A 24926-nucleotide genomic window follows, 5' to 3' on the forward strand; every position below is an offset into this window, starting at 1 on the left:
CAGGTCCGCTCGGCACGGCACCGCACCCGCTGCACTCAAATTACGAGGCGTCTAATTACCTTTTGTTTGGGCTGTCGCCGGCAGGGACTCGGAGCCCGGCCACCAGGAAGCGGGCGGGCCGCTCCCTCTGCGCCGGGCCGCCGCACGGTCCCTCGGCAGGCGCAACCCAGCCCCGCGGCGGCGGCGCGGCCGCTCCGGTGCCCTTCCCGCCGCAGCCCCGTCCGCCTCTGCAGGGCGCGGCTCTCCGGTCCCGTCTCCCCCCCGCCGCGACAAGTGTCGCCCCGGCTCCCCGCCCAGCCACCCACCCCCTCCACCGCCTCCGCCTCCTCCCAGAGGCCCCCTGCCCCCTCCCCAGCCGCAGCTGCAGCCCCGGCCCTCCTGGCAGCAGAGGCAGCTTTCCGCACCCCCAGGTACGGGCCCCGCTAGGCCCGGCGCGGTGGCGGTGGCGGCCCCGCCGGGCGAGGAAGGCGGACGGGACCCCGAGGGCGCTGGGGAGGGATTGGCCAGGCGGCGAGGGGAGGCGGGCGGAGAAGATGGCGCCGGGGAGCGGCGTGTGCTGAGGCGAGCGGAGCCGGGCCGGGGCGGGCGGCAGCGGCGAGGAGAGGCCGGGCGCTGGCGGCGGGGCCGGGATATGCGGCAGTGGCTCCTTCCTGTGGTGAGGCGGGCTCTGCTGGTCTTAGCGCGCCCCTGGGCCGCCCCGGCCTCCCGATTCTTCCCTCAGTGCCGGCGGCGCAGCTTTCTCGGGTACGGTGCTTGTGCGCTGGGGGCCGGGGCGGGCCCCCGGGGCCGGGGCCATGCGAGAGGTCGGGGATCCGCTCCTGTCCCCCGCTGTGTTGTGTAAGATGTGGCGGCGGGGGCATCTTGTGCGGCCGGGGGAGCGCCGGCCCTACCCTGAGCATGGTTTCGCCCCGGGGTGCGCGGGGAGCCGGGGGAGCCCGGGCCGCGGGAAGGCGGGCGGGGCTCTCGGGGGGAAGCGGTGGGGGAGCCGGGGGCGGCGGGCGCGTGTGGGCCGGGAGGCCTCCCTCAGCCCTGGGGTGCCCTGCCCGCCCCCGGCGGGGCCCGGTGCCCGCCTCGGTGTCTCCAGCTGCACCGGCGGTGACAAAGCTGGCTTGGTTACCAGCCGCACGGCCGCGGTGCGGCTTTAGTTCCCCGGTGGACTTGCTTTCTTGGTGTGTCCCCCCCAAAAAAACAGACACCTGGAATTTTCACGTTGCTTAACTTGCCGTGTCTTCTTAAGCCATACATACTATAAAAGTTTAAATTCTTTAAAAAGAAATCGCTATCGGAGTTAGCCAAAGTTGATGGGAGCGGCCTCTTCAGTTTGTGACGAGCTGTCTGGCACTGGCGTTGTGTGGGTCTCGGTTTTGTGTGTGTGTGTGTGTTTGTGCCACCAATTCCAGCGGAGACAGTGAGGAACCTCGGTCGAGGGAGGAGCGGGCGGGAGCCCTGGCATGGCCCGCTTTAGGGGCAAATTAAACTGCATAACGACTCGGCAAAGTTTTTCTAGGAAACCAGCTGGGTAAGGGAAAGAGGCTAAATTGTTTTCTTTCTTCCTCTAACACTGTATCTGTTATCTTAATAGCAAACCCCATATTTAACACTGCGAAAGTAAGAGACGTGAAAAGTAGCATCTTTCAGGGTAAAAAAAAGTGAGTTATGATGACTCATGCTGTCAGCGCTCGCATGTCAAAATCCGGATGCACTGTTATTGTTCGTAATTGCTATGTATGCTTCAGTATTGGAAAGGTAATCCACAGCGTGCTTTCGGAGCCAATGCTTTTCTCAGGCTAGATTACTCCTCTTTAAGCATGTGAATATATGCAGTATTCGGACTTAGCTTTACATATGTCAGTAGGCCTGTTGTTTTTTCATACTGCCTACAACCGTGATTTAATAATCCGTTTTTTAATTGTCAATTAGGATTTACAGAAATAGTAATGAAATGAGAGCTCACATAGTGCTTCTGTGTGATGATGTTTTTTAAGATGGTGAACACGTGAAAATTAAGAATCTTTTTTTCAATTACATGTTCCCTGTTTCTATTTCTGAATTTTGTTCATCCTTTCACCTTTTTTCAGCTTTAACTTTTTCTTCTCATATAATTTTTAACCTTCGTCTAAGTGTCAAGTAGCAAGATTATTTCTCGGTTAGAACTTCTCCTTTTCATCTCATTAAATTATCTATTCTAGTTGGGAAGTCCCTAGAAGGGTTCATATTTGCTTGTTTGCGTGCTTTTTTTTGCTTCTCTTCCCCTTCTGTCTTTAGCCCCTTGTAAGGCATTGGCTTAATACCTGAGATGAAACGGTACCTTTGGGAATTCGATCAAAGTGTCAAGGATATAACTAACTTTGCACATGAATACAGGAGTAGTTCCATACCCTGTTAGGTCCAGAAGAAGAAAGAGGGAAGGGACAGAAAGTTCCTTACCTCCAGTGTTTCACTGAACTGGCAGGTGTTAGGCTCCCAGCTTGGGGTCACTGCAGGTTATTGTTGAAGTCATTTAGTAAAAATACTGTCAGACTGTTTGAGAGATAACATGTTGGGTTGATATTTTTGATATATTAGTTTTACTGTATTAGATGCTTTCATAATAATTTTGATAAATTGATCTTTTAACAAGGTAGGAATAAAAAAGTTTGTAATAAAAAAACATCTGTAGAGTAACTGATTTAATCGGATTTGTGTGTAAGTTATGTATATGTATATGCATGATCTGTGGATGAGCATCTTTAAGTTCTTAGCTTTTATGACGTCCGTAAATTGATAAAACATGCTTATGAGATAGCACTGCATCTATGTAATAAGGTAATTTTTGATGGAGCTTGTTTGAAAGTTGCTTCGCTGTAGCTTTCTGTTTAGATCTGACCTTCTGCAACTTGTTTTTAGAATGAGTCAGAACTATCGCTTGCCTGAACAACTGAAATGGGAAAAAATGCTGTGGAGTTGAGACTTTACTTACAGCATTAACAGTAGAACTAGAACTGAATTGTCCAAAATCATGAAAACTAAAACACAAAATAGGTAAACAGCCATTCTTTCCTTTGTTGAAACACACCACTGACCCTTGTAAACAGCTCGTTGTTACAGGTCTGTTGGTTATGTCAAAGCTCTAGTGTTAGATAAGCAATTGCACTTATTGTGGGATTACAGTACTTCTCATGATTCAGAATCTTAAAGTTCTTTGTTTTTGTTGCTAGATCAGATTTTCATGACAGTTCTCTCATCTTTCTATGTATTTCTTGTTGTTATGCAGTGTAACTAAAGTTTTAGTCTCATCTTGTTTTTTTAATTCAGACCTCACAAGTTTTTCTTTTTGAGGGTATGAGACAGATGGTAGCATAAAGTGTTAAGCAAGTTGGCTTTACGAAGAGTCTCGGGCAATCTGATGTGCTACTTCCAGATAAAATGTATGAAATACACATCAAAATACAGTTAGAATAAAGCACAGAGGTCTCTCCTGTAGCATCCAGTTTTATGTTTCCTAGTGTGTGCAGACACCACTGCTGCACTGTGGTTTTGAACCAAGTCCTGCGGCTCTGGTGGAGGAAAAATATCAGGGAGGGAGGAAGAGAGAATGAGAACCACTGCACTGACCGGCAAGTATTCAATGCATAACGCAGTTAATTGAATTAATGAGTACATTTCTGAAGAAAATTAGTAAAATACACTTTCAAGCAGCTGGTCATGTACCACAGAAACTAGTCTTATCAGTCTTGTTCTTAGCACGCAATTTGAGACTCTGATGAAGATGATAATGCAAGCCAAATACAATGCCAGATTTGTGAAATCACTCTGAAGATCCTATATCATCATATTGTCTAAAGGTTAAAAATAAATATTTTTACTTAAATTTAAAAGATAACCAATCTTTCAAATACTTAAAGGCTTCAAAACCCTTTTGAAATTTGCCTAAGTTTTAGCAACCTTGTAAAAAAAAAAAAGGGAGCAAAGAAGTGCTAGGGAAAGATTAATTTCCGTTGTTTTCCGTTTCTGGTGAATCTGGTTAAAACTTTTTTGCCCTGGAGGGTATGTTTTGATGAATTGTTTGGGGCAATTTTTTAAGAGATAGGAAAAGTAAGCTGAAGCGATTTAGAAATTCTTAAAAACTTGTTATCCTTTATTACTATGTCTGAAATCAGATTGTATGAAGTCCTGCCTTTTTGTTTGACGTTTTTACCCAGTGCTTTGGAAACTGGAATGGTCAAGTTAAGGAATGTAGTTTTAGGGCAGTAAATTAGCTTCATGTTAGCTCCTGGTTGTATATCCCATCCTGTTTGACCAACACAAGACTTTTGAAAACACACATTATTTTACTGCTCAGGCCAGTTACTCAGCTGGGGCCTGATCTTACCTGTGAAGCTACCAGGGCCTTTGTTTTTGCCCAGATCACACGTGATATTGTCTCATTAATGCTGCTGGTAATTACTGTACGCTGGTGTGTAACACCGGTGTTTCTACTGTCACATTGGCAGTGAAACCTGTGGCAGACCAAGTTTTACTGCTGTGATCTAGAAGCTGTAGAAGTTGGAACCTTCTGGGAATGAGAGCAAGGCAGGCATCTGCCCTCGCCACCGTCATTAGGAGGGAATTTTCTGAGTCAGTTACAGACTTGGCAAAAAGCTGCAGACTGAGGTTCTGAAAATGCTTTAATTGTAGCGAGACTTCACAATATCTTCAAAATGAACTACATATCAAAACCTTATAAATATTCATCATCTTCAGACTTGCCTGATTTGGCATGATTAGTTGTTCTTAATAACTTGGTAGCACTGATTAAATCATTGTGGGTCTTTGTAGCTGGAGTTTTTATGTATGAAATAATACGCTGAATTCCTCATGAGTTTAAAAGTGATAAAACATGTTAACATTTTGAACAGTTTATCTATTTATGCAGTCTATCTGGCTGTGTATGCAATCAGATTTATTTAGATCAGCATCAGGGATGTGTTGGGATCTTATACATTCGCTAGCATCGTGACAAGTAAATTCACAGAAGATTGATGCTTTATGAATGTTGAATAATGTGAACTGTTTTAATCTCTAAGTGTGTAAAAGAAGGATTGTTCGGCTTGTCTACGGATGAACTTGTAACCTGAAAAAGTTATGGATAGTCTCCTGAAGTATCCTTTATGGTAATGGTCCCCTGAGTTGATTTTTTTGGTTGTTTTTGAGATTACTCTTTCTCTGCTGCATTTTTAAAATTACATTCTTGGTAACAGACCTTAGTAAAAAGATTTGTCTGATCTTAGGAAAAAACCTGTACTGCCTACAGTTTAGTCTAAAAAATAATTTTTAATAATAGCATACAAGTGAATCGAAAAGTTAAGAGACGAGGTAGATTGTTGGTTGACTTACTGGTAATGTCACTGTTACATGTACGAGGATGTCACAATGCCATCGAATTCTGTTGCTATTGTGAAGAGAGGTAGGTGCAGGAGACGAAGAGGTGGGGTGAAGACATCTGGGAGAATGGAGATTTATTTTATTGTTGCAAAGGCGCAAGCCTGCAACTGAAGAAGTTCATGGACTCCTCCAGAATGCTCAGTTCAGTGCTGTCATCCCTGTCAGACAGGTGAGAAAACTCTGACTGTTAGTTCTGCAGCACTGGGCCTCCTGCTGAAGTACACAGCACTTCTTTCACTCCAGGCATTTGCAGCTGAGGAAGTATTAGTGTAAGTTACTAAGAACTGTACACCAAGATGGATTAGTAAATAATATAGAGAACACCTTACCAATGGTAGCTCTCTTGCAGGACAGAGCAGAGAGAGGTTTTGGCTCCACAAAGGTTCACCTCGCTCTGGTAAATGGTAGGCAATTAAGTTTGGAATGAAAAAAAAAACCAACCCAAAAACTAAAAAGAATTTGATATAAATAAAATGCAGAACTTGGAACAGGTGCAAAATGTGAGATTGAACATTATTGTGGTCTTTGTATAGTTTCAAAGACACAGAGCTTAAATAACAATTGTATTGCAGTCAGCATAACATATTGAGTGTATTCAAAATACAGGTGAAATACAAGTTGAAAACGCGGAGCAATTCAGATCCTAGTGTATAGAAGTGTAAACTTAAAGTGAGTATGTTGCAACACCCACAGCTGTGTCCATAGAAGTAATTTGGGTTCAGCTGTATAAAAGCTTTGAACAAACCCCAAATTTTAAAGCAACTGATATAAATTGAAAGCAAGCATCAAAATCTGCTGAGCTGGTAACTGTTTATTGCCATTTGTCTGGTTACTTCAGGCTGATTAGTGTTTGTAGCCATTCGTCGGGCTCCGACCTATGTACCAGCCTTTGACTTCAATATGTGCAGCCTGTCATGGAAAAAAAATCTTGAAAAGCACTTTAGAGTTTGTACTTTGGGGGTCATATTTTTATTAGCTAGTTACGCTCTTGCGTTGAAGCAACCCTCAGGAGTTCCTGTTAATTGGTTTTCAAATACAGTCCTTTAATTGTTCAAACATTGAACTAAGATTTGACTACACTGGCTGACTTTTAATTAAAGTAAGTTTACTAAAATAGTTTTTGCAAGATTAAAATAGTTGGGCAGAATCATATATCACTTAATCCCACTCTGTAATACTCTGTTTGCAGGTGGAACCTGACATCCCCAGAGAGCCTTGCTGGTTCCAGGGGACTGCCTGCCTGGAAATCATTACAAAAACAGGGCCTCAAAGAATAGAATACAATTTTACTTCAAAGGGCTATAGCTTAAAATTCAGCATCTGTTTTAACTGATACTTTTCTTGTACAAGTGAAGTAATTTTGATGAGGAGGAAGAATGTTTGTTATTTCCTTGTCATTGAATAGGGACGCTGCTCTCAGTTCAAACATCCCCATTCCTTTATCTTCTTTCTAGCTCTGTCATCTTGCCACCTGTAATTTTTGAGCCAGTGGAAGAATTCCCAGTGCCACAGTAACGCTTTCTATTTGTTCCTGCCGTCTTTCTCTGTTGCTTCTGTTTTGTGAAAGTAGACAGTATTTCTTTTAATGACATTTTAATTAGGATATTAGCTCCGGAATAAACATAGAATCTAGTTTGTAGATTAATTTCTTTGCTACTGACCATCAGTGTTCAATGCTTACTGTAATGGCGGCATAGCAAGTAGATACAGCACATGTAGTTCAAGACAGCACCTGAACACTACTTTAGGAATTAATCTACTTCTCAAAAACCACAAGAAATACAGAATTCTTTCTGTTTCCATTACTTCTCTCCTATGGTCAAAAGCAGTTCTATTGTCAGAAAGTGCTTTGTAGTGTTTTAGGATTCTTGTGTGAAAGAATAGAACATGGTATTGTTATAAAGCAATTGCACTTGGAGATCTTAAAAGTTGCACAGAAAAGCACTCATAAGAGGAAATGTTGAATATTATGTCTTAGAGTTTACTCCTTAAGAATACAAATACTTAAGTATTTATACTTAAGAGTATAAAGTATTATACTTTAGTGTAAGTATTATAATGAAATTGTCTTTTCTAGTTGTTGTAGTAACGTAACACCAGGAGAAATGGTACTTAAGCAGGAAGGTATTGGTCTTGTTCTTTCGATGTGTTGCTTTCTAGGAGTATTGTGTAGTTGATCTGCTCTTGTTTTTATATGAGTTTTCTGGTACTACCCTGTAGTTTGCAGGGGGATAATTGTGGATTAATCATGCAGACCCATGTGAAGTTGAGTGCGCTGTATTCACAGTGCCCACTGAAATAACAATGAAGACAGAGATACAAGTTTAAGTGCTTGGTTTGAAGCCTTAATTACTGATTTTGACCTTTTGAAAATTGTAGGTTTTTCCTGTACTGAAATTTGACTACCAACCTGGAGGTAGCCTATGAAGGAGGCAGAAGTACGGAAAGATAATAAAATGAAGTGGAGGTGTACAGCTTCACAAGACATCAATTGAAATTTCATAAAATTTCACAGAAGCTGTGTAATTTGATGAATCACATTGGAAGGTTGAGTCATCTGAGCAAACAGTAAAGTTCTGTGACTTAATGATGTGGTGTAGAAATTACAAGGAGATATCAGATGATAAGGAAAGTGTATAACATTTAAAAAAACCCTTGAAGTTTATAGTATATATGCATCTTACGATAAGCAACTAGTATCTTAATGAGATGGAATATTTTAGCTGAAAACCAAGTGTTCCTTAGCAGACATGAAATCAGGAGATTCAGTCCTCCTTGCTCTCCTACATACTTATATTTGTCAGTCCAACAGAATTGTGTGCAAGTGAAATACAATGAAGATTTTAATCTATGAAAACTAGTATTTATTCTCACTTCATAAATTTTACAGTATAAGTTTAATAGAGTCCTAAGTAGAAATACTCTGAACTTTGAACAAGGAGGCATTTTTTGAAATCATAAGCATGGATTATATCAGTGCTGTTGATGCAGAGAAACATAGATGTTGCCATACTTGGAGTATCCTTTGTTTTTGAATGGTATCTGCATTTTTTCAGAGGAAGGAAGCCCATAGATATTCCACACAGGATTAGCCTGAGTACAGGGTTAAAGTAGTGGATAAATGACAGGTTTAAATGAAAGTGTAGACATTTAAATTTGGCATTTCAGTTACTGTTTAGCAATTAAGTTTGACTGCTTTTTTTTTTTTTTAAGTAATTCACGGTATGAGAACCACGGTTTACTAGTGGAAGTGTTTCCTTCTAAAATGCATTGAGCTGCACATTTTAAAAAGTTACTTCATATTGTTCATGGCTTTTGCTTAGAGACTTTCTGATTATTCATCAATGCTTTCTGTGCTCAGTGCGTCCATTTTTTAATTTGGATTATAATTCCTCTTTGTAATTTTGCTTTCTTTCATATAAGGGCACGTAATAACTTCAGTCTATGTAAAAGTTCCAAAATAATCTTTTTATGTCTTTCAAAGGTATTCAAGGATTTAATGCATACTTTACAGCTTTTTTTTTTAATCATTATTTGCGCAATATCTTCTCCAGTTTACATATGTATCCTTCCTAAAGCATAAATCCAGTCTTGCACAAACTTTCACTCTGCTACAGGTAAAATCTTCATTTTCTGTTTGTGAAACACTGTTTTTCATTCATTCTGCTGTGGACATTATGTTCATGAACTTTATCATTAACATGCTGTTAATAATGAGCTCTTTATCAGCCCCATTATAACACCAACACTGATGACTGTGCCTCTGCTCGCTTCAAGTTGGCTGTTGTTTTTATACCATAGAGTTATAGAATTACATGAATAAATGGGAAGGAGATAATCCGGAGGGACAGTAGCTTGCAGAACTGCTTTCTGTTTTGAGCATAATACAGTACTTTAGGAAGGAGATTTTATTAGCTGACTCCCTTTTTCATCTGTAATTGTAAACTGTAAATAAAATATATAACCAGATTTTCTTTTCCAAAGTTTCTTGTTGTGTACCTGGTAACATTGAGTATGCAGTTGATGTGCTAGCTAGGGAGTTAGTTAAAATGTCATGACTGAACACCTGAAAGAATAAGTATGTTGAGAACACTGCAGTTCTTCATGTTCCACATCCCATATAGTCTTAAAGCTTGTATGTAGTCTTAAAACTTGGATAAAGTTCCTTGAACTGTACAACCTGAAAATGGAAAAGTAAATACTTTCAAACTCCTTGTTATCTATGTGATACTGACAGGACCATACAGGATTTCTCATGCCTCTGTGTATGTTTTGTTGTGGGGAGTTAGACTCGGATCTGGTTTTCTTTGTAAGTTCAGCAATGACTAATGGAGCTCATGTCATAAGTTACTTGGCAATATGGCAAGCAACATTTCACCACAGGAAAAGATAAGAGTTTGGTTGGTACTATGTATTTGTAACAGGCCCCGTTCTAAAACCCTTCCTGTGGCTATTACATACAGGAATATACCACATGCTGGCTCTGATTTCCTGTTTCTGGGGTTTGCTTATTTGTGTGTGTGTGTCTGTGTGGTTTGTTCAGGGTTTTTTTGTGTTGGTGGTTTTTGTGTTTTTAACATGCAGCCAAGTGGTTCCACTCTATGTCCCCAAATATCCAAGTCTGAATGTCTCACCTTTTTGCTTCACGTTTAAACAAATTGAATAACCAGAGTTTCTAACTTAAGAATCAGACTTCGTTTCTTAGTATTTCAAAATTGTGCCAGTAAAGAAGCCAGTCTCGTAGCATGTTTGTTAAACTAATAGTAGGAGTTTAAACAGGTGAGACAGTCTATTCCTGTTTCTCATGGCAATTCTGTAGTGTGTTTGTATTTTTATGGCAATATTGTAAATGGTGTCACCCTTTCCTGCTTGAGTGTACAAATCCAGTGGTTTATTAGCAAAATTTTGTTTATCTGACAGTGGCAAAGTTGCAGCATTAATAATATAACTACCAATTCAGACCCTGAAATACTTTCCTGAAGCTTGAAAGTATACTTGAGATAGCAATGTATGCTTCATTTAATGTCATTTTTATCATAATTGACTAAGGGGATGATATTTCTGTACTAAGTTATTTTTTAAATTACCGTTAGTATGAAACTTGAAACACTGAATTACATGATCTACAATTTTACCATGTTGTTTGGTCTTTTTTTTTCTGTTGTTTTAACAGTAATATGTCTTAGTATCTGAACTATACTTTTAAGCCTTCTAAGTTCTTAAGAACTTTTAAGTTCTATGAGTTTTGTGCAGAACTAAATTTCTTGCTGTCAGTATTGCCCAGTATTCTCTAACTTGATATTAAAATATTAACAGGGCTTAAGTAAAAAGAGTGAATGAAATTTCTTCTGCTTTCTTAAAGGTTTCAGAAAGAGACAAACAACAAAATGAACAATCCAGCTATTAAGAGAATAACAAATGAAATTATCAAATCACCTGAGGATAAACGAGAATATCGTGGACTGGAATTGGCAAATGGCATTAAAGCTCTTCTCATTAGTGACCCCACCACAGATAAGTCTTCAGCAGCACTTGATGTACACATAGGTATTTAATGAATGTTGTGTTCATTATGTCATTAATAAAAATGCTTTAAGTTTTGGTCTCTTAATTGCAAAACTGTCAGGAGTGGTATCCCGGCTGGCAGCCTAGCCTTTTATTGTAGTTTTGAGTTTCTTCGACACATGAAGTTGAAAATTATTAGAGCTAATTAAATTCTCTTATTGTACACTTTGTTTACTCAAGTGTAGCTCAGTCAGTGGAAAGACTCTTTTAACCATTAAGTTTCATGTTATGAAAGATCTTTTGTAAGCAGAAAAGGGGCGGGTGTGAGTGCAATTATTTCAGACAGCTCCATCTGTCATGTCAGACTTTTCTTTCATGTTAAGTTGTTGATGTGTGGAGGTGAGAAAATGCTGTAGTGCTGGAGGAGTTGGAGAGGCACTCCCTAACTCCAGTGATGCTTAAGTGTGCAAACAGAAATACTGGAAATAGAAGGGGAGGGCAGTTACCTTGACTCTTTGGAATAATGGAGGCCTTTTCTTATTTCTGAGGTATTTCTCAAGCTTGAGTAGTTTCTCAGTTGCTTGGAAAGTATGATGCATGTACACATTACCTAAGTATCTTTGCTCATTATGTGAGCATCCTCTTGCCCTGTTTGTAGTTGGGAACTCTTGCTGCTGTTGGTGTGAGGACAGAAGTAGCAGAGTACCTTTGAAAACTCTTGGCCTTTTTATTAAGGAGATGGCTGTCACAAGTCACTGTCTAGTTCAGAGGATCCCAAATGTGGTTTTGTTAGGTACTACAACAGTAATAGCCAGCCACAGCATCCAGTTCCTGCACGTGTACTGGAGCAGATGTATCTGTTGCCTTAATCTCTACTCCCCCATTGCACATTGTTGCATACTCCAGAGGCGGACTGCTGGACTCAAACGTCCATGTTTCTGGCTTCCTTTCTTGCACATCAGTATTGTCTTTTAAGCCTTCACACCTACTAGCTGGTCATTAATAGCTGCTTGTGTTCAGGCAATTACAGGTTATCGCTTGTCATATAAACCACAGGAAAATACCTCCTAAATTGTGGTTCATAATTGCTGCCTTTTTAACACAGTGTAGTTATTAAAGTCAAGGTATAGAAGTCAGGACATTGTGACCTGCTATGTCTTTAGAGATTATGAGTCATGGACTTCAGTTGAAAAATAGTGTCTATAAGGCAATGCAGGCTGATCTGCACAGGCAATTTGCGACCCTAATTGGTTCAGTTACTCATTGTAAATTTTTTTCTTTTTTAAGATTGAGTTTAGTTGACTATAGCTGAACAAGTGTCTGCTTACATTTATAGAATTTATATAATTGGCTGAGGCAACATACTGTAATATAAAGCACTTTAAAAGACTTAACATTTTAGTATTACTTTTTATGAATGGTTATTTGAAATTTTCTCTCCTGCAGGATCATTGTCTGATCCCCCCAACATTGCTGGGCTTAGTCATTTTTGTGAGCATATGCTGTTCCTGGGAACCAAGAAATATCCAAAAGAGAATGAGTATAGCCAATTTCTTAGTGAGCATGCCGGGAGCTCAAATGCTTTCACGAGTGGAGAACATACCAACTATTACTTTGATGTGTCACATGAACATCTAGAAGGTGCACTAGACAGGTAAAGGCATTTTTTTACATTTATTCTTTTGTTACATAGGTGCTATTTGAAATTGTGTAAAAGTTTTTTTGATAGTTTTATCTTTATGATGTTAAAGAAAAAGTTGACTGCACTATCTTTTCTTAAAACTGATACCAGGTATTTTTCAGTTCAGAAGTTTGCTTAGATTTTTTTCAGCTAGCAGAGTTCTTCACTGAGGCAAAATTTTTGAAGTTCAAAGGTTACAGTGAATATTTTTGGAAATGTGGGGCACACAATATGATCATGAACTTCTGCATTGTGCAAATACTCTGTATGGTCAAATACTATGGTTCCCATAGGATCCTTATTTCATTGATAGCAAAAGGAGGATGAAATCTAGAAATATATTAGGATGCTTTTAGTAAAGGGAGCTCACTGAAATCTCTGCCTTTTGTGGGAGGGGACAGAAAGCAACAGGTGTGTGGTCAGTGAGGGAAATGGTGGATTTTCTCTTTGGATTTTCCCTGGATGTTGGACAAGGCTGATTTGATTTGCGAGATTGAGAGCCTCTTGCAGATAAACTTCAAAGCAGTAGAATTTTCAGTGTATGAATTGTGATGCAAGGTCCTTAATCCTTGTAGTACTTTATATTATTAATATGTTGTTGTCTGCATTTATAGGTAAAGAAATGGAGAAATAAAAATACTGAATCAGTGTCAGAAACATTACAGAATTTATAAATTCTCCATTAAAAAAACACATTCAGCTGTTTTCAGGAGGTACCAAGCTTCGTAGTTTTCTGTTGCCATTTATGTACAGTATTCTTGACTTGAATTAATTTTTTTTCTGTTCAGATTTGCCCAGTTTTTCCTTTGCCCTTTGTTTGATGAAAGCTGCAAAGACAGGGAAGTGAATGCTGTTGATTCTGAGCATGAGAAGAATCTGATGAATGATGCCTGGAGGTTGTTTCAGTTGGAGAAGGCTACTGGAAACCCCAATCATCCCTTCAGTAAATTTGGAACAGGTTTGTCAGAATATAATTATCCATCCACTGGAGTTCTGTGTAATGTACATGGTATTATTGTTTACGTAAAATTGTTAAAGACAGACTGAAACAATTCCCTTTTTTTCCTCTCTATACACGTTTAGAATGGTGCTTTATCCTGTTTTCCACATTGTAGACCAGAGCTAGGCAAAAATATAGGAAACAGAGTGATCCAAGACTTGCAGTACAGTGATGAAGCATCCTTTATGATTCTGATTATTACTGCAGTGAATGCTGTTTTTTAGTTACTGGATTTGTCATAATTTGGTACTGTTAAGTCTTTGTGCATAACAAAGTGAATGAACTGTGTTTAAATTGGTAGCCACATCCTCTTTTTGCTACCTAGTATTGCATTAGGACTAGATGACAGCGGCTAGGTCGAATGAGAAAGATCAGCAAAGTAATGTGAAAATTACTGAGTAAGAATAAAAAAACCAAAACCTTAAGCATAAACCACAACAGTTGTAAATGGACAGATAAAACAGTCTTGGACAAATCCCAGTCTTATGGCTGTAAGTTTTTCTCAGACTTTATCATTCACAGAAAGGTTAGTAACAATTTAAAAAGAACACCCCAAAACATCAATTTAAAAAGCATTAAAGTAAGATACCGTAGTTATGGTCAAAACCACAAATGTTTGATGATTTGGCAGAAGTATAAATGTGGTTTGTTTTTATTTTTTTTAATGGAAGGTATTTTCTGCCTCTATTTCTTTTTGAAACTTTCAAAGTAACAGGGCTATTAATTCATACACTGCACTGTTTAATCCTTGAGCATGAATGTGTTCTGTGGCTGGATCAGTTTGCTGGATGAATAGTTGATGCAAATAGTGGGTACAGTAGGATGATGGGAGAGCAAATAATGGGCTTTAAGGACTGGTTTCTTCCTCCATGTCAGGAAAGAGAAGAATATTTTTGCACCTGTTGGTGGAGGACATAGTTGAGGGGCTGGTAGCCAGCTTCTGCAGGAGCATGTGTTGGTCTGTTCCCCAATAAAGAGAGGCTGTCTGAAACTGCATTCTCCAAACAGGTAAATTTGGAAATAAGCCTTGGGAACTACATATTGATAGGTAGGCAAGCATCCAAAGTACATTCTGTAATCTCTGCTACTGAGGAGATTATTTAATTTTTATACAGCACTTGGAAAATATAAGTGGTAGTTGCAGAAATAGTTTTCTTTGATTTAAGAAGGCTTTATAGCTGACACAAGTGGAATGTTTTCATGGGGAGAATATTCAAAATGTGCTCAAATTCGATAGCAGTAGTCATATTCACCTCTTCTTAGATCAAGCTCTGATTCTGAAATTAAATTATAGCACATAGCCTTCCTGTAGATCTGACTTTGCAGCAGTAGAGCCCAGCTTTGGTTTTTATTTACCCAAAGAGATGACAACTGTGGTATGGTTTTCATGACAATTGCAGTTGGCGTCCTTCTTATGGTTTCCTTTTGACCGGCTGAGACATTAGGCTAGCAGAATACAGGAGTCACTCCATTTGCTGCTTCAGGTCATTGCTCGTTGCTGTGCAGCCTGTTTGGCCAGCAAACCTTCTATTATTCTTTGTCTGTCCAGAGAAACAAATGCACCTTAATCTTCCAGTTTTCTTGTTAGGACGTGCATTTTGTCTCCAGATACCATTCACCCATCTCCCTGAATTAAAGCCTATGATGGTAATTCTTCTCCATCAGTACCCTCAACAGTGTGAAGTATTTTCCCAGGCACTTCTGCACTGTATAGTGTCCATTTTCTAGTACTGTAATAGCACAGTTACTGAACTAAAACTTTATTTTTATTTTTTAAATTTTATTTTAACCTACGTATTGATTCTGTGCGAATAAACACAGTAGGGTATCTAAAACTTGTGCATTTCATTTGTCTGCAGATGGTAAGGAATATAGACAAAATATTTTAAATGTAATCACCTAATTATCCTTTTTAGATGTCATAAAAAATCCTTGCTTTGACTCATATGTGAACTTCGAAATTAAAGCAATATATAGCTTCAGGCAGCCTCTCTATGATGATTTGTTGACTGTTGCATTTGTAATTAGACTTGTATCTAATCACCAAGCATCTGGACAATATACTTTTCTATTATTTATGTAGCTAATTTTGCCTCATTGGTTTGTATTAACTTATATCTGTGATTGTGGGATTTGTGCACCGGGCATATAGGCAGAGCAGGTATGCTCTCCCAGTCTCTTCTCTTGTTGTTGCTGTTTCCTATAAACACACACAAGTCAACTTTTCTGCTACAATTTTTCTGCTACATCTTCTTGCCTTGCCTTATTCTTCTTCCTCATCCCTTGCTGTCTCTGTACCTGGTCTGGTTGTGGCTTAAGGGAGTTACTGGTATCAAAGTTAACAGTATTAGTTTGCAGTTCTGGTCTGTGGATTCTCTTGATTGACCATTTTGTGTGCCCGCTTAGTCATAATGGGAAGTGGAGTTGATTAAAATCCAGCGTGTTCTTTGTAGACTCTTAATTTTTTCCTGTTGTTTCAAGTTCTTACCTTTACTAAACAGGAGTTCTGCTTTGGCTATAAATGTGGAGTATGTCCTTAAGAGTAAATAATTGAAAGCTTGATGTTGATGTAAAGATGGCACTACTTAACAGGAGGATAACTTAACAGAGAAGGTTTGGTATCTTCTGCCTCTGGGCTTACTCAGGGAGAGTTGTAGCTCCCTTCCTCTCTAGTCGTGTTCCTCTACTGCAGCAACAGCTCAGCTGTTTGTGAAGCAGACGCTGAACAGTCACAATTTACAAATTGTGTTTGTAAATTAGTAATTATTTACTTCATTTAATATACTAGGCTATAATTTGTGGCACACTGCCACAAATAATTTCACACAGTGACTCCTACGACAGGAGTGTGTATATGGGAGTAAAGCCTACTCCAAATGTGCCAAAGAAAAACCTGTTTCTTCTGAATTAGAGCCTGGCCTTACTTGTGTTGCTTTGAAATAACCCATTCAAATTAAAAAGATTAACTTGGAAGACTAAAACACCCTCAGTTCTTTAGGAATGTGCAGTTTAATAATGGAAGTATTTATTGTTTCTGGTAAGCTGAGACAGTATTGGTCCAGTTTACTTATTATGCATAGTAATTATTTTTAAAATTGCTATCCATCTGGAGGGAAATAGATTTAGTAATTTATGTTTTTCTTTTTGATTTGTAAATTCATAAACATCAAGTATTGTTAACTTTTTTTTAATGTTACAGGGAACAAACTCACTCTGGAAACCAGACCAACCAAAGAAGGAATAGATGTAAGACAAGAGCTATTGAAGTTCCATTCTACTTATTATTCATCAAATTTAATGGCTATTTGTGTCTTAGGAAGAGGTGAGTTTTGTTCTGTTGGTCGAGTGAAGACTTTACATGTATTTATGTTTGAAGAAAATGAAGTGTATGCAAGTGTCTGAAAATCTACAGAAGGGAAAAAAGGAAAACTTATACAGACTGACGAAACAAAATTTTATGTTTAGTGAAGTCTCCAAAGCAACTTGCAGTGTATAAATTCGTGTGTTTATAAGCTTTCAATAGAAAAAATAAGCTGAAAACTCTAAAGCCATTATCAAGTCACCAGTTACTGTCATTGTATGTTTGTCTTACGAAGACTTAACACCTATCTGGTTTCAGATGTTGGGAGGGCTTTTGATACTGTTTCATATTTTAGATTTATACCTATACAACAAACATTTTTGCATTATCAAAGGATAAACCTAACCTAACATTTAGATAAAAAGCCTTTACTTCAGTTTACTTCTGAATTAACTTAACAGAGGTTCTTACTGCTTAAAATCTTCCACAGTCAAGATGATATTTTACACAGGTTTGCCAAAAGCTTAATAACAGTGCATTGCAAACGGTTTGCTTTTTGAAAATACACTGGCAGACTGGTATTTATATGGTGTTTTACAGTAATGCTCAGATGCTGAGTATGAATGGAATAAAATTCATTAGCAAAGTGAAATATTCCTTTATAACTATCTGTTTACAGGATGTTGAGTATGAAGCTGGTTAACAAAATGCACCTGTGTAATTTCAATTATAGCATATACATGAATCATTTTTTCTTGTAGATTTTTAAGGTGGGCAAACACAGTGAGGATTATACCTCTTAACTGAGTCCAAGTTTTGTGCATATACTCACTACTGAAGCAGTTCCAGGCACCCTAATTCCTTTTAATTCAAGTTATTGTTATATCTCATCTGCTGTAACATTATATATTGATTAGAATATGGTGAAAGTTTTTTTTAATGTTGCGATCTGAATAGTAAAATATATTAGATTTGTTTTCTAAAGGTGGGGTATCAGATGTGTTACTAGTAGGTGCGTAGGTAATACCAGTAGGCTTAGTGTATGTCATGTATGAAAATGCCTTGCTTATTCTCCTGGTAGCAGTGGAAACTTCCTGCAAGTAAACACTGTAATGTTGATGAAGATAGCTTGTAAATATTTCTCAATGTTGTGAATTTATTGCTGTTTAAAAGAGGTGCTTTCCCCTTCTCAGTTGTTTTTTTCTTCTTTTTATTTTACCTGAGCAAAATAAAAATCTTTTCTTTAAAATATTTATTTATTAATTGAAGGTAAATAAATATTGACCAGAGTTTAAAACAATTGAATTAAAATTGTCTTTCTCATTTAACAGTTCTGTTTCCAAAGTTTCTAGGCATCTTTTTTTCTTTAACTAGTTCTTTGTTGGACATACAGCATTCCAGGACAGACAAGATCTGTGTTTCAAATACCAATAAAGCATAGAAAATAGTCTTAAAATCTGTTACCTTTCCAACATTTCTGCAGTTTGCACATATGTGGGGTTTTTTTGCTATAAAACACAAAAATTATTCTTGTTAAAATCCTGAATTTAGATGTTTTTACTAGCCATTTCCTACAAGTCAAATTCTTTCAGCATGGGTTGCCCTTGTAAATAGTTCAACATTTAGAAAAATTAGGAGCCTTTGAAACATTGATGTTTGTGATTTTTTTCCTTTCAATCTTACAAATAAAGTTTTGAAAGGTAGCTCTCAGGCTTTTTGTTAGCCTGGTTGTATACAAAGTGCCATGCAACTACCCTTGTTTGTCATATTTACGTAAGTAGTTGTCACTGTAATAGTGAGGTGCTATTTGGACAAAAGTGCCTTTTCCCTGAAAAGGCACATACCTTTTCTCATTCTGTTATTTGTTTGAGCAGGAGAATTATGCAATTGCTTTCCAGAAGGCTTTATATTAATGACTGATTTGGCTATTTGAGGCCTTGCTTCTAGCATCAAATTCAAAAATGTGCAAGTTCCACATTCTTCCTGTGATTATTCTTTCTGATTTTCAGGGAGCTCCACTCATAAAAAGCAAACTGCAGAAAACAAACCTTGTTAGTATTAGTCCATGAATTCGTTGCTGAAACACCTTGCTATCAATGTAGCAGTAGTGCTAATTAATACATAAATAAATAGAGATTCTGAATGCTGATATGGATAAGAAATAGTGCTTTTTAATAGAATTACATGCAGTTCACAAAACTTTATTCTACAGTGCCCCATCTTGGTTTGCATTGGGGTGGTCCCCCCCCTCCCCCCCGCATGTTTCTCTCAGTGTGGCAGGAAAAATTCTGCTTTGTAAATCTAATGGGGATTGTTTTGACTAACAAGGTGACCGCTTCTTGAAAGATTTCAAGGATTAGGGTTGTACTTTGAGACATCCAAGAAACGCCCAGTTTTTTCTTCAACACCCACCCTTGAAAGGCGTGTGTTAAAAGACTTGACAGATGAGTCTTTCTTATCTTATTCTCACATTCAGAAGTGCTCCAACATGCAGGTTTTTTTAAGCAGATAGCTATTTTGAAGGCAGTATTTCAAAAGAAGCAGTATAGGTTAGTTTAGGTGAATTCATGCACAACATAAAATTCTTTCTGCAAATGGTCTTCCTCTTGTTTTTTGAGAGTAGTAGAGTCATGGACTGAAACTAGAATGCATGTAAAAGTAAACGTGCTTAAACAGGTCACAGATGTGTGTGAAATTTTGGGGTGCTGAGGACAGATGACCCTGGCTCACAGTGTATGCAAAGTACTGGAGGTGAGCTGAGGCTGAAGAAAATCCAAGTTTTGGCAAAGATGCTGTCACTCTGGAAAACTTGCAGCTGTATTTCCGTGTCCCTTAAACTTTTTGTGGAATGTTTATTTTTGTAAATGTTTAATGTCTAACGTGTCTTCAGTTCCAGCTTAGATTCATCAGTAAAATTTCATTATGTTTTTTTCCAGTTACAAGATTTATTTTAATCATGGTTGAAGCCTTCCTCTAATAAGCGTGGTGCTTATAGCACATTGTAGTTCAAAACCTAAGTATTAATCTAGATTTCCTTTTTGAAATTAATAATCCCCATACCACTAAAACTCTCTTTTGTATAATTCATGCCTCCCCAAAGAATATACAAAATCCAAACTTGCCAGAATCTTCAGATAATGATTATGCTTTTTCTAATGTTTCTTTATTCTAGAATCCTTAGATGAGCTGACTTGCTTAGTGGTGAAGTTATTTTCAGAAGTAGAGAATAAAAATGTCCCTATACCAGAGTTTCCTGAACATCCTTTCCAAGAAGAACATCTGCGGGTATGTATAGAGTTATGTCTTACACATCAGCAGTGTGTACCTTAAATCATATTTCTGATGTTTCAGTAATACATTATGCACTTCACTTCTTTTGTATCAGGGTCCCTGTTAAGTTTCATATTTCTTTCTTGATTTTCCACTCACCTTTCCATGCTGAGTATAGTATAGTTTTGTATAGTTTACAGTAAAGGCAGTACATTTGGTTGCAGCTGTAAGCAACTCAGAGATAAGTAGTTCTGTTTGCATCATGGATGGCTCAAGCATTGACCTAAGTTTTTCATACCTTTACTTTTGAGAGATTGTTGATATGTTTGTACTAGAATGTGTGTGTGTGTGTGTGTGAAGGGAATGTGATATATGTTCCTGAGGTGAATAAAATAATGTGAGTTTCCTTTTGTTTATGGATGTCCTTGTTTATTTTTCCCCTCAGCAACTTTACAAAGTGGTACCTATTAAGGACATTAGAAATCTTTATGTCACATTTCCTATACCAGACCTTCAGAAGTACTATAAATCAAACCCTGGCCATTACCTTGGTCATCTGATTGGTCATGAAGGCCCGGGGAGTCTTTTATCAGAGCTTAAAGCCAAAGGTAGGTCCTATGAATGTAAAGAATTAAAAATGAATTTATTACACAGTTTTTTAAAGCTTAGCTACATTTCACTTAAAATTGACCTTTGTATGTTAAATTTAAACTCCCCAACTGTCTGAGTAATTTGAGTTGTAAGTAATTTTGTGCTTTATTTTTGTTTCTGTGGTGGGTAAAAATAAATAACAGGCACTCTGACTACTGAAGCTGTTATTTCTTGTACTCCCCTTTATCTACCCCTGTTCTGTCACTGACGTAGAGACTACTGTCAGGTCCCTTAATGTCTGGAAGACTGCAAGAGTGTATCTTTCACTATTTTGCTTTATATTACTGTGTTCCAAACAGAAATAAATTTCCCAGTAGTCAAAAGATTTTAAGTTTGTTATATCACTCTGAGCACAAAATCAGATAGGTCTGAGTTGTGCTGGGTTTAACTGGCACTGTTGCTGTATCCATTGAGGAAATGAGGAGAACATGTTAAGTAGTCAAAATGTTATTTAAAAAAAAAGGAATTTAATGGTGCTGAAGAATACAAAAAGTAGCATAAATTGTTACAGATTTGTTATGTAATATATTTCCTTTTTGATTTCATAGGATGGGTAAATACTCTTGTTGGAGGACAGAAGGAAGGTGCTAGAGGGTTCATGTTTTTCATCATTAATGTGGACTTGACAGAAGAAGGACTTTGTAAGTGGAGCATGTCTACATTCCGTGGTATTCCTGATCTGATGGGTTTGTGTTTGTATCCAAAAAGGCTAATTGTGTTTATAGCTTGAAAGCCAATTTATTTTAATTAACTGGTTGTTATTCTGTGTTTAGATCCTCTCAGTATTCTAACACACTTAATCTAACATAAGAAACCAGCTTATTTGAGGTTATATTAAAATATTTCATTAAATATTTTAAAGTAAATTTCTTCAAAAGCTGTTAATACCTTTGTGTGCTACTTATTCAGACTATTTAGACCTCAGTTGAATTATATTATAAATCAATATCTTAACATAAGACATGTTCAGTGCAGTTCTCAGAATTAGCAGGGGACCTAAACACTTATCTTAAATTCATGTTTAAGAAAAACTTTGCCAGTGGGATTGCATATGTACTTAAATATCTTGATGTATGAGGCTGTAATTAAAAATAAAACCTTACATATTTGCATTCATCAGAATTTTTTTTTTGTGCAGAACTGTGAGTGAATTATTAAGCAAGTATTTTTTCTTTTCAGTGCACGTTGAAGATATTATTTTGCACATGTTTCAGTACATTCAAAAACTACGTACAGAAGGACCTCAAGAATGGGTTTTCCAAGAGTGCAAGGTACAGTGAATATGCGGTGGTTGTACTTTTACAAATTTTTGTATTATAAATAGAAGCATATTCCTTGGGTGTGAAAATAGCCTTTGATGATCACATGGCAATTAAGTTTATTAATTTTAAAGGTGCAACATGACAGAAATAACAAGTACATTCAGAATATATTGTCTTAATGTAGATGTGAAATGCTCTTACAGAGCTGTGAGTTGACATTTTATGATAGTATAATGGAGGTGGAGGAGAAAGTATCTTACTCTGTCTGCAAGGATTTTGCATAACCTTCCTTAATTTTCACTGAAGGTGGAGGGGGGGCAAGCATTTGCTCTGAGGGGTAACATTGAATTGGAAATTCAAATGGCTGTTATTCTACCCCTCTCTTCTTTCATGTGTCAAATTGTAAAGTTGAGATTGTGAAGGCAATAGGACATTTAATCTGCTGTTTATTCTCTCACCTTTTTGAGAGGTGAACTAAAACTTTTCGTGGAGTACTTTGGCTGTACACTTCAGTCTCTGCTGAACTGTTCATGCTTCTTTTAAGTCAGTATGGTTTTGTGTGGAGAGAGCAGAAATGTAAAAAGTATCGTATTAGGATTAAATAGTACTGCACTTCTTAGTGCCAGTGTGAAATAAAAACAGTTTTCTTTATATATGTAGTCTCAGTGGTTCACTACAGATACTTGGGTAAAGATTTCTTGTTCCATCTTAGCTTTATTTGGTGAAAACTGTTGAGTCTCTTCTGTCCAAGAGTAGAAATTCTGCAGGTGCGTTAACTTTGGTTTTTGCATTTTGACACTGTAAACCTGTAAAAGAAGTCTCTTTACCCTGTGCTAAGCGTCCCAATGGAATTGTTTCACTGTCATTGTAAGCAAATACAGCATTTGAAAGAGGTAGTTCCATCCTCCCATATCATCACTGTGTCTTTCCCTTCCTCCTCTTGTATCAGCCCCAGCACTTCTGAGGCTGTGAGGTGAGTCAGAAGAGCTGGCAAACTAGTTTGAAAGAATCTCCTTCTGAGTTTATTTTCGGCTGAATTGTTGAATTAACCAGACCCTCTGCATGCTTTCACAGAAGGATAGTCTGTCCTTTTCATTGGCTTTATAGTCTTCGATATCTTTAATTCACCCTTGCCATGTATCCTAAGAATGGTGTGTTCTATTTCTGTGGCTAAGATGGCATAAAGAAATGCACTTTTTCTGCATCTAAACTTACCTTTTGGCTGGCTGAACAAAAAAGGAAGAGGGAAGGGCTTCAGTTCATTAACAGTCATTGCACTGGAACACTATGCATTGGTTGTATCAAAGTTAGTGTGTTTTCAGTTTATCAGAAAACTTAAATATTTGAGCTATGGGACAGGTGGCTTACTACCAACAGGAGTTACAAGATTTGTGTAGCACTTCACATTGTGAGGCTATCTGAAAATGCTTGAGAGTTTTGTGCCACTTGAATATTATTGAAAACTTGTGTTAGGTACCTGTCTACCTACTGTAAACTGGATACAACAAAACTCCTTCCTTTTCTTATGTTATAAAAGGAATTAAGTAACCAGTAATTATTTGTAAAAAAGTGTTTAATATATGCTTTTCAACCTTTCCTGCATTGTTTCCTAGGATTTAAATGCCGTGGCATTCAGATTTAAAGATAAAGAACGACCACGAGGTTATACATCAAAGCTTGGAGGAATGCTGCATGTAAGTGGGGTTTTGTTTGTTAGTTTATTTTACAATACAGTAATAATTTAGCAGTGTGTTTGTTTATACTCTTAATAAATACAGGTATTTGCAAAGGTCCTTTGCCCTTCTTGAGCTTAGGAAGCTAATAACATGTGGCGTAGATCTTAGTTTTGGCAGTCAGTAAGTCACATTTCCTTCACTCTCTTCCATTTTGTACTTCTGTACTTGGTAGAACTGATTTTAGAGTAACTGGAGTTGCTATTTGATCTGTTTCAGTGTTTCTTAAGACATATATACCTGGTCATTCTGTGTCTACCTGATAGCTAAATGTTCTCTAGGGAAACATTAGAGAAATAATTTTATCATAAACACAAGCACCATGTTTCCTAATGCTTCCATAGTTAACAGTGTGGAAATACTGCAGTAAGCAGAAATGTTTGTTTTAAGGTAGCATACAAGAAATGTTGACTCTACTAATGTGATTCTGTATTGGTACTGGAAGAGTCATCATGTAGCTTATACTTAGTCTTTGTACTTCTTGGAAAATTCAGTTCCCTCATTTTGCACTGAAGGAAGATTTAGGTGTTTGAGTTTTTTTGTCTAGTGAAATTCATACAACTTTTAGACATTGCTGCCATTCTCCATTGCACAGCTAATGTCTACCTCTACTCAGAGGCATTTTTTTGTTTCTTTGCAGGAATTCCTGTTAATGCTTCTACACCTTTAATCTGTAATATCTAAAATAACAATCTTTAATTTTAGAATTGTCTTTTGGTTTACTGAAAAGCATTAGAGTTAACTGAAAACATTTAAATTCATATTTAAAGGAGCTCCTGTTTGGGATGCTGTCTCTTGCTTTTGTTCTGTCAAATGCATAAAATCCCTTTAACAAATGGACCTCTTACTTCTGAAACAGTCTTTCAGTGGTCTGTATTTGTTGGGTCATTCCCGATTATAATTGCTGTCTCCAAAAATCAGGCCAGGAAGTTGCTGGCAGTGTTCCAAAGAGCAGGGTATTGATTCAGGGCTTTTTTTCCCACTGCTTTTCTTTTGCTGTGTTTTGCAGTATGAATAGTAATTCTGATTATGCTATTAGTTGCCTAAACACTAATAGAAAAATAATTTTTCTAGTTCTCTTTCTTGCCTCTGAGTCATACTGTTTGTGCTTCGAATTAGC

General features: G+C 37.9%; 1 protein-coding gene across 4 annotated transcripts in view; it reads left to right on the forward strand.

Moving 5' to 3' along the window:
• The first annotated feature begins 161 nt into the window (after positions 1-161).
• Positions 162-24926, forward strand: part of IDE (insulin degrading enzyme) — a 74075-nt gene continuing 49310 nt past the window's right edge. For 2 of the 4 annotated variants that reach the window (XM_075108194.1, XM_075108195.1), the window contains exons 1-10: positions 505-744; positions 10766-10950; positions 12355-12562; positions 13378-13547; positions 16789-16911; positions 20063-20175; positions 20606-20768; positions 21360-21452; positions 21991-22082; positions 23687-23767. In XM_075108194.1, the coding sequence (XP_074964295.1) occupies positions 632-744; positions 10766-10950; positions 12355-12562; positions 13378-13547; positions 16789-16911; positions 20063-20175; positions 20606-20768; positions 21360-21452; positions 21991-22082; positions 23687-23767 (1341 nt within the window). In that variant the 5' untranslated portion in view covers positions 505-631. Of the gene's footprint in view, positions 411-504; positions 745-10765; positions 10951-12354; positions 12563-13377; positions 13548-16788; positions 16912-20062; positions 20176-20605; positions 20769-21359; positions 21453-21990; positions 22083-23686; positions 23768-24926 lie in introns of those variants that run through there. The other 2 variants (XM_075108197.1, XM_075108196.1) reach the window with 2 other exon arrangements.

The sequence above is a fragment of the Phalacrocorax aristotelis genome, chromosome 12, assembly GCF_949628215.1.
Source record: "Phalacrocorax aristotelis chromosome 12, bGulAri2.1, whole genome shotgun sequence".
Lineage (NCBI taxonomy): Eukaryota > Metazoa > Chordata > Aves > Suliformes > Phalacrocoracidae > Phalacrocorax > Phalacrocorax aristotelis.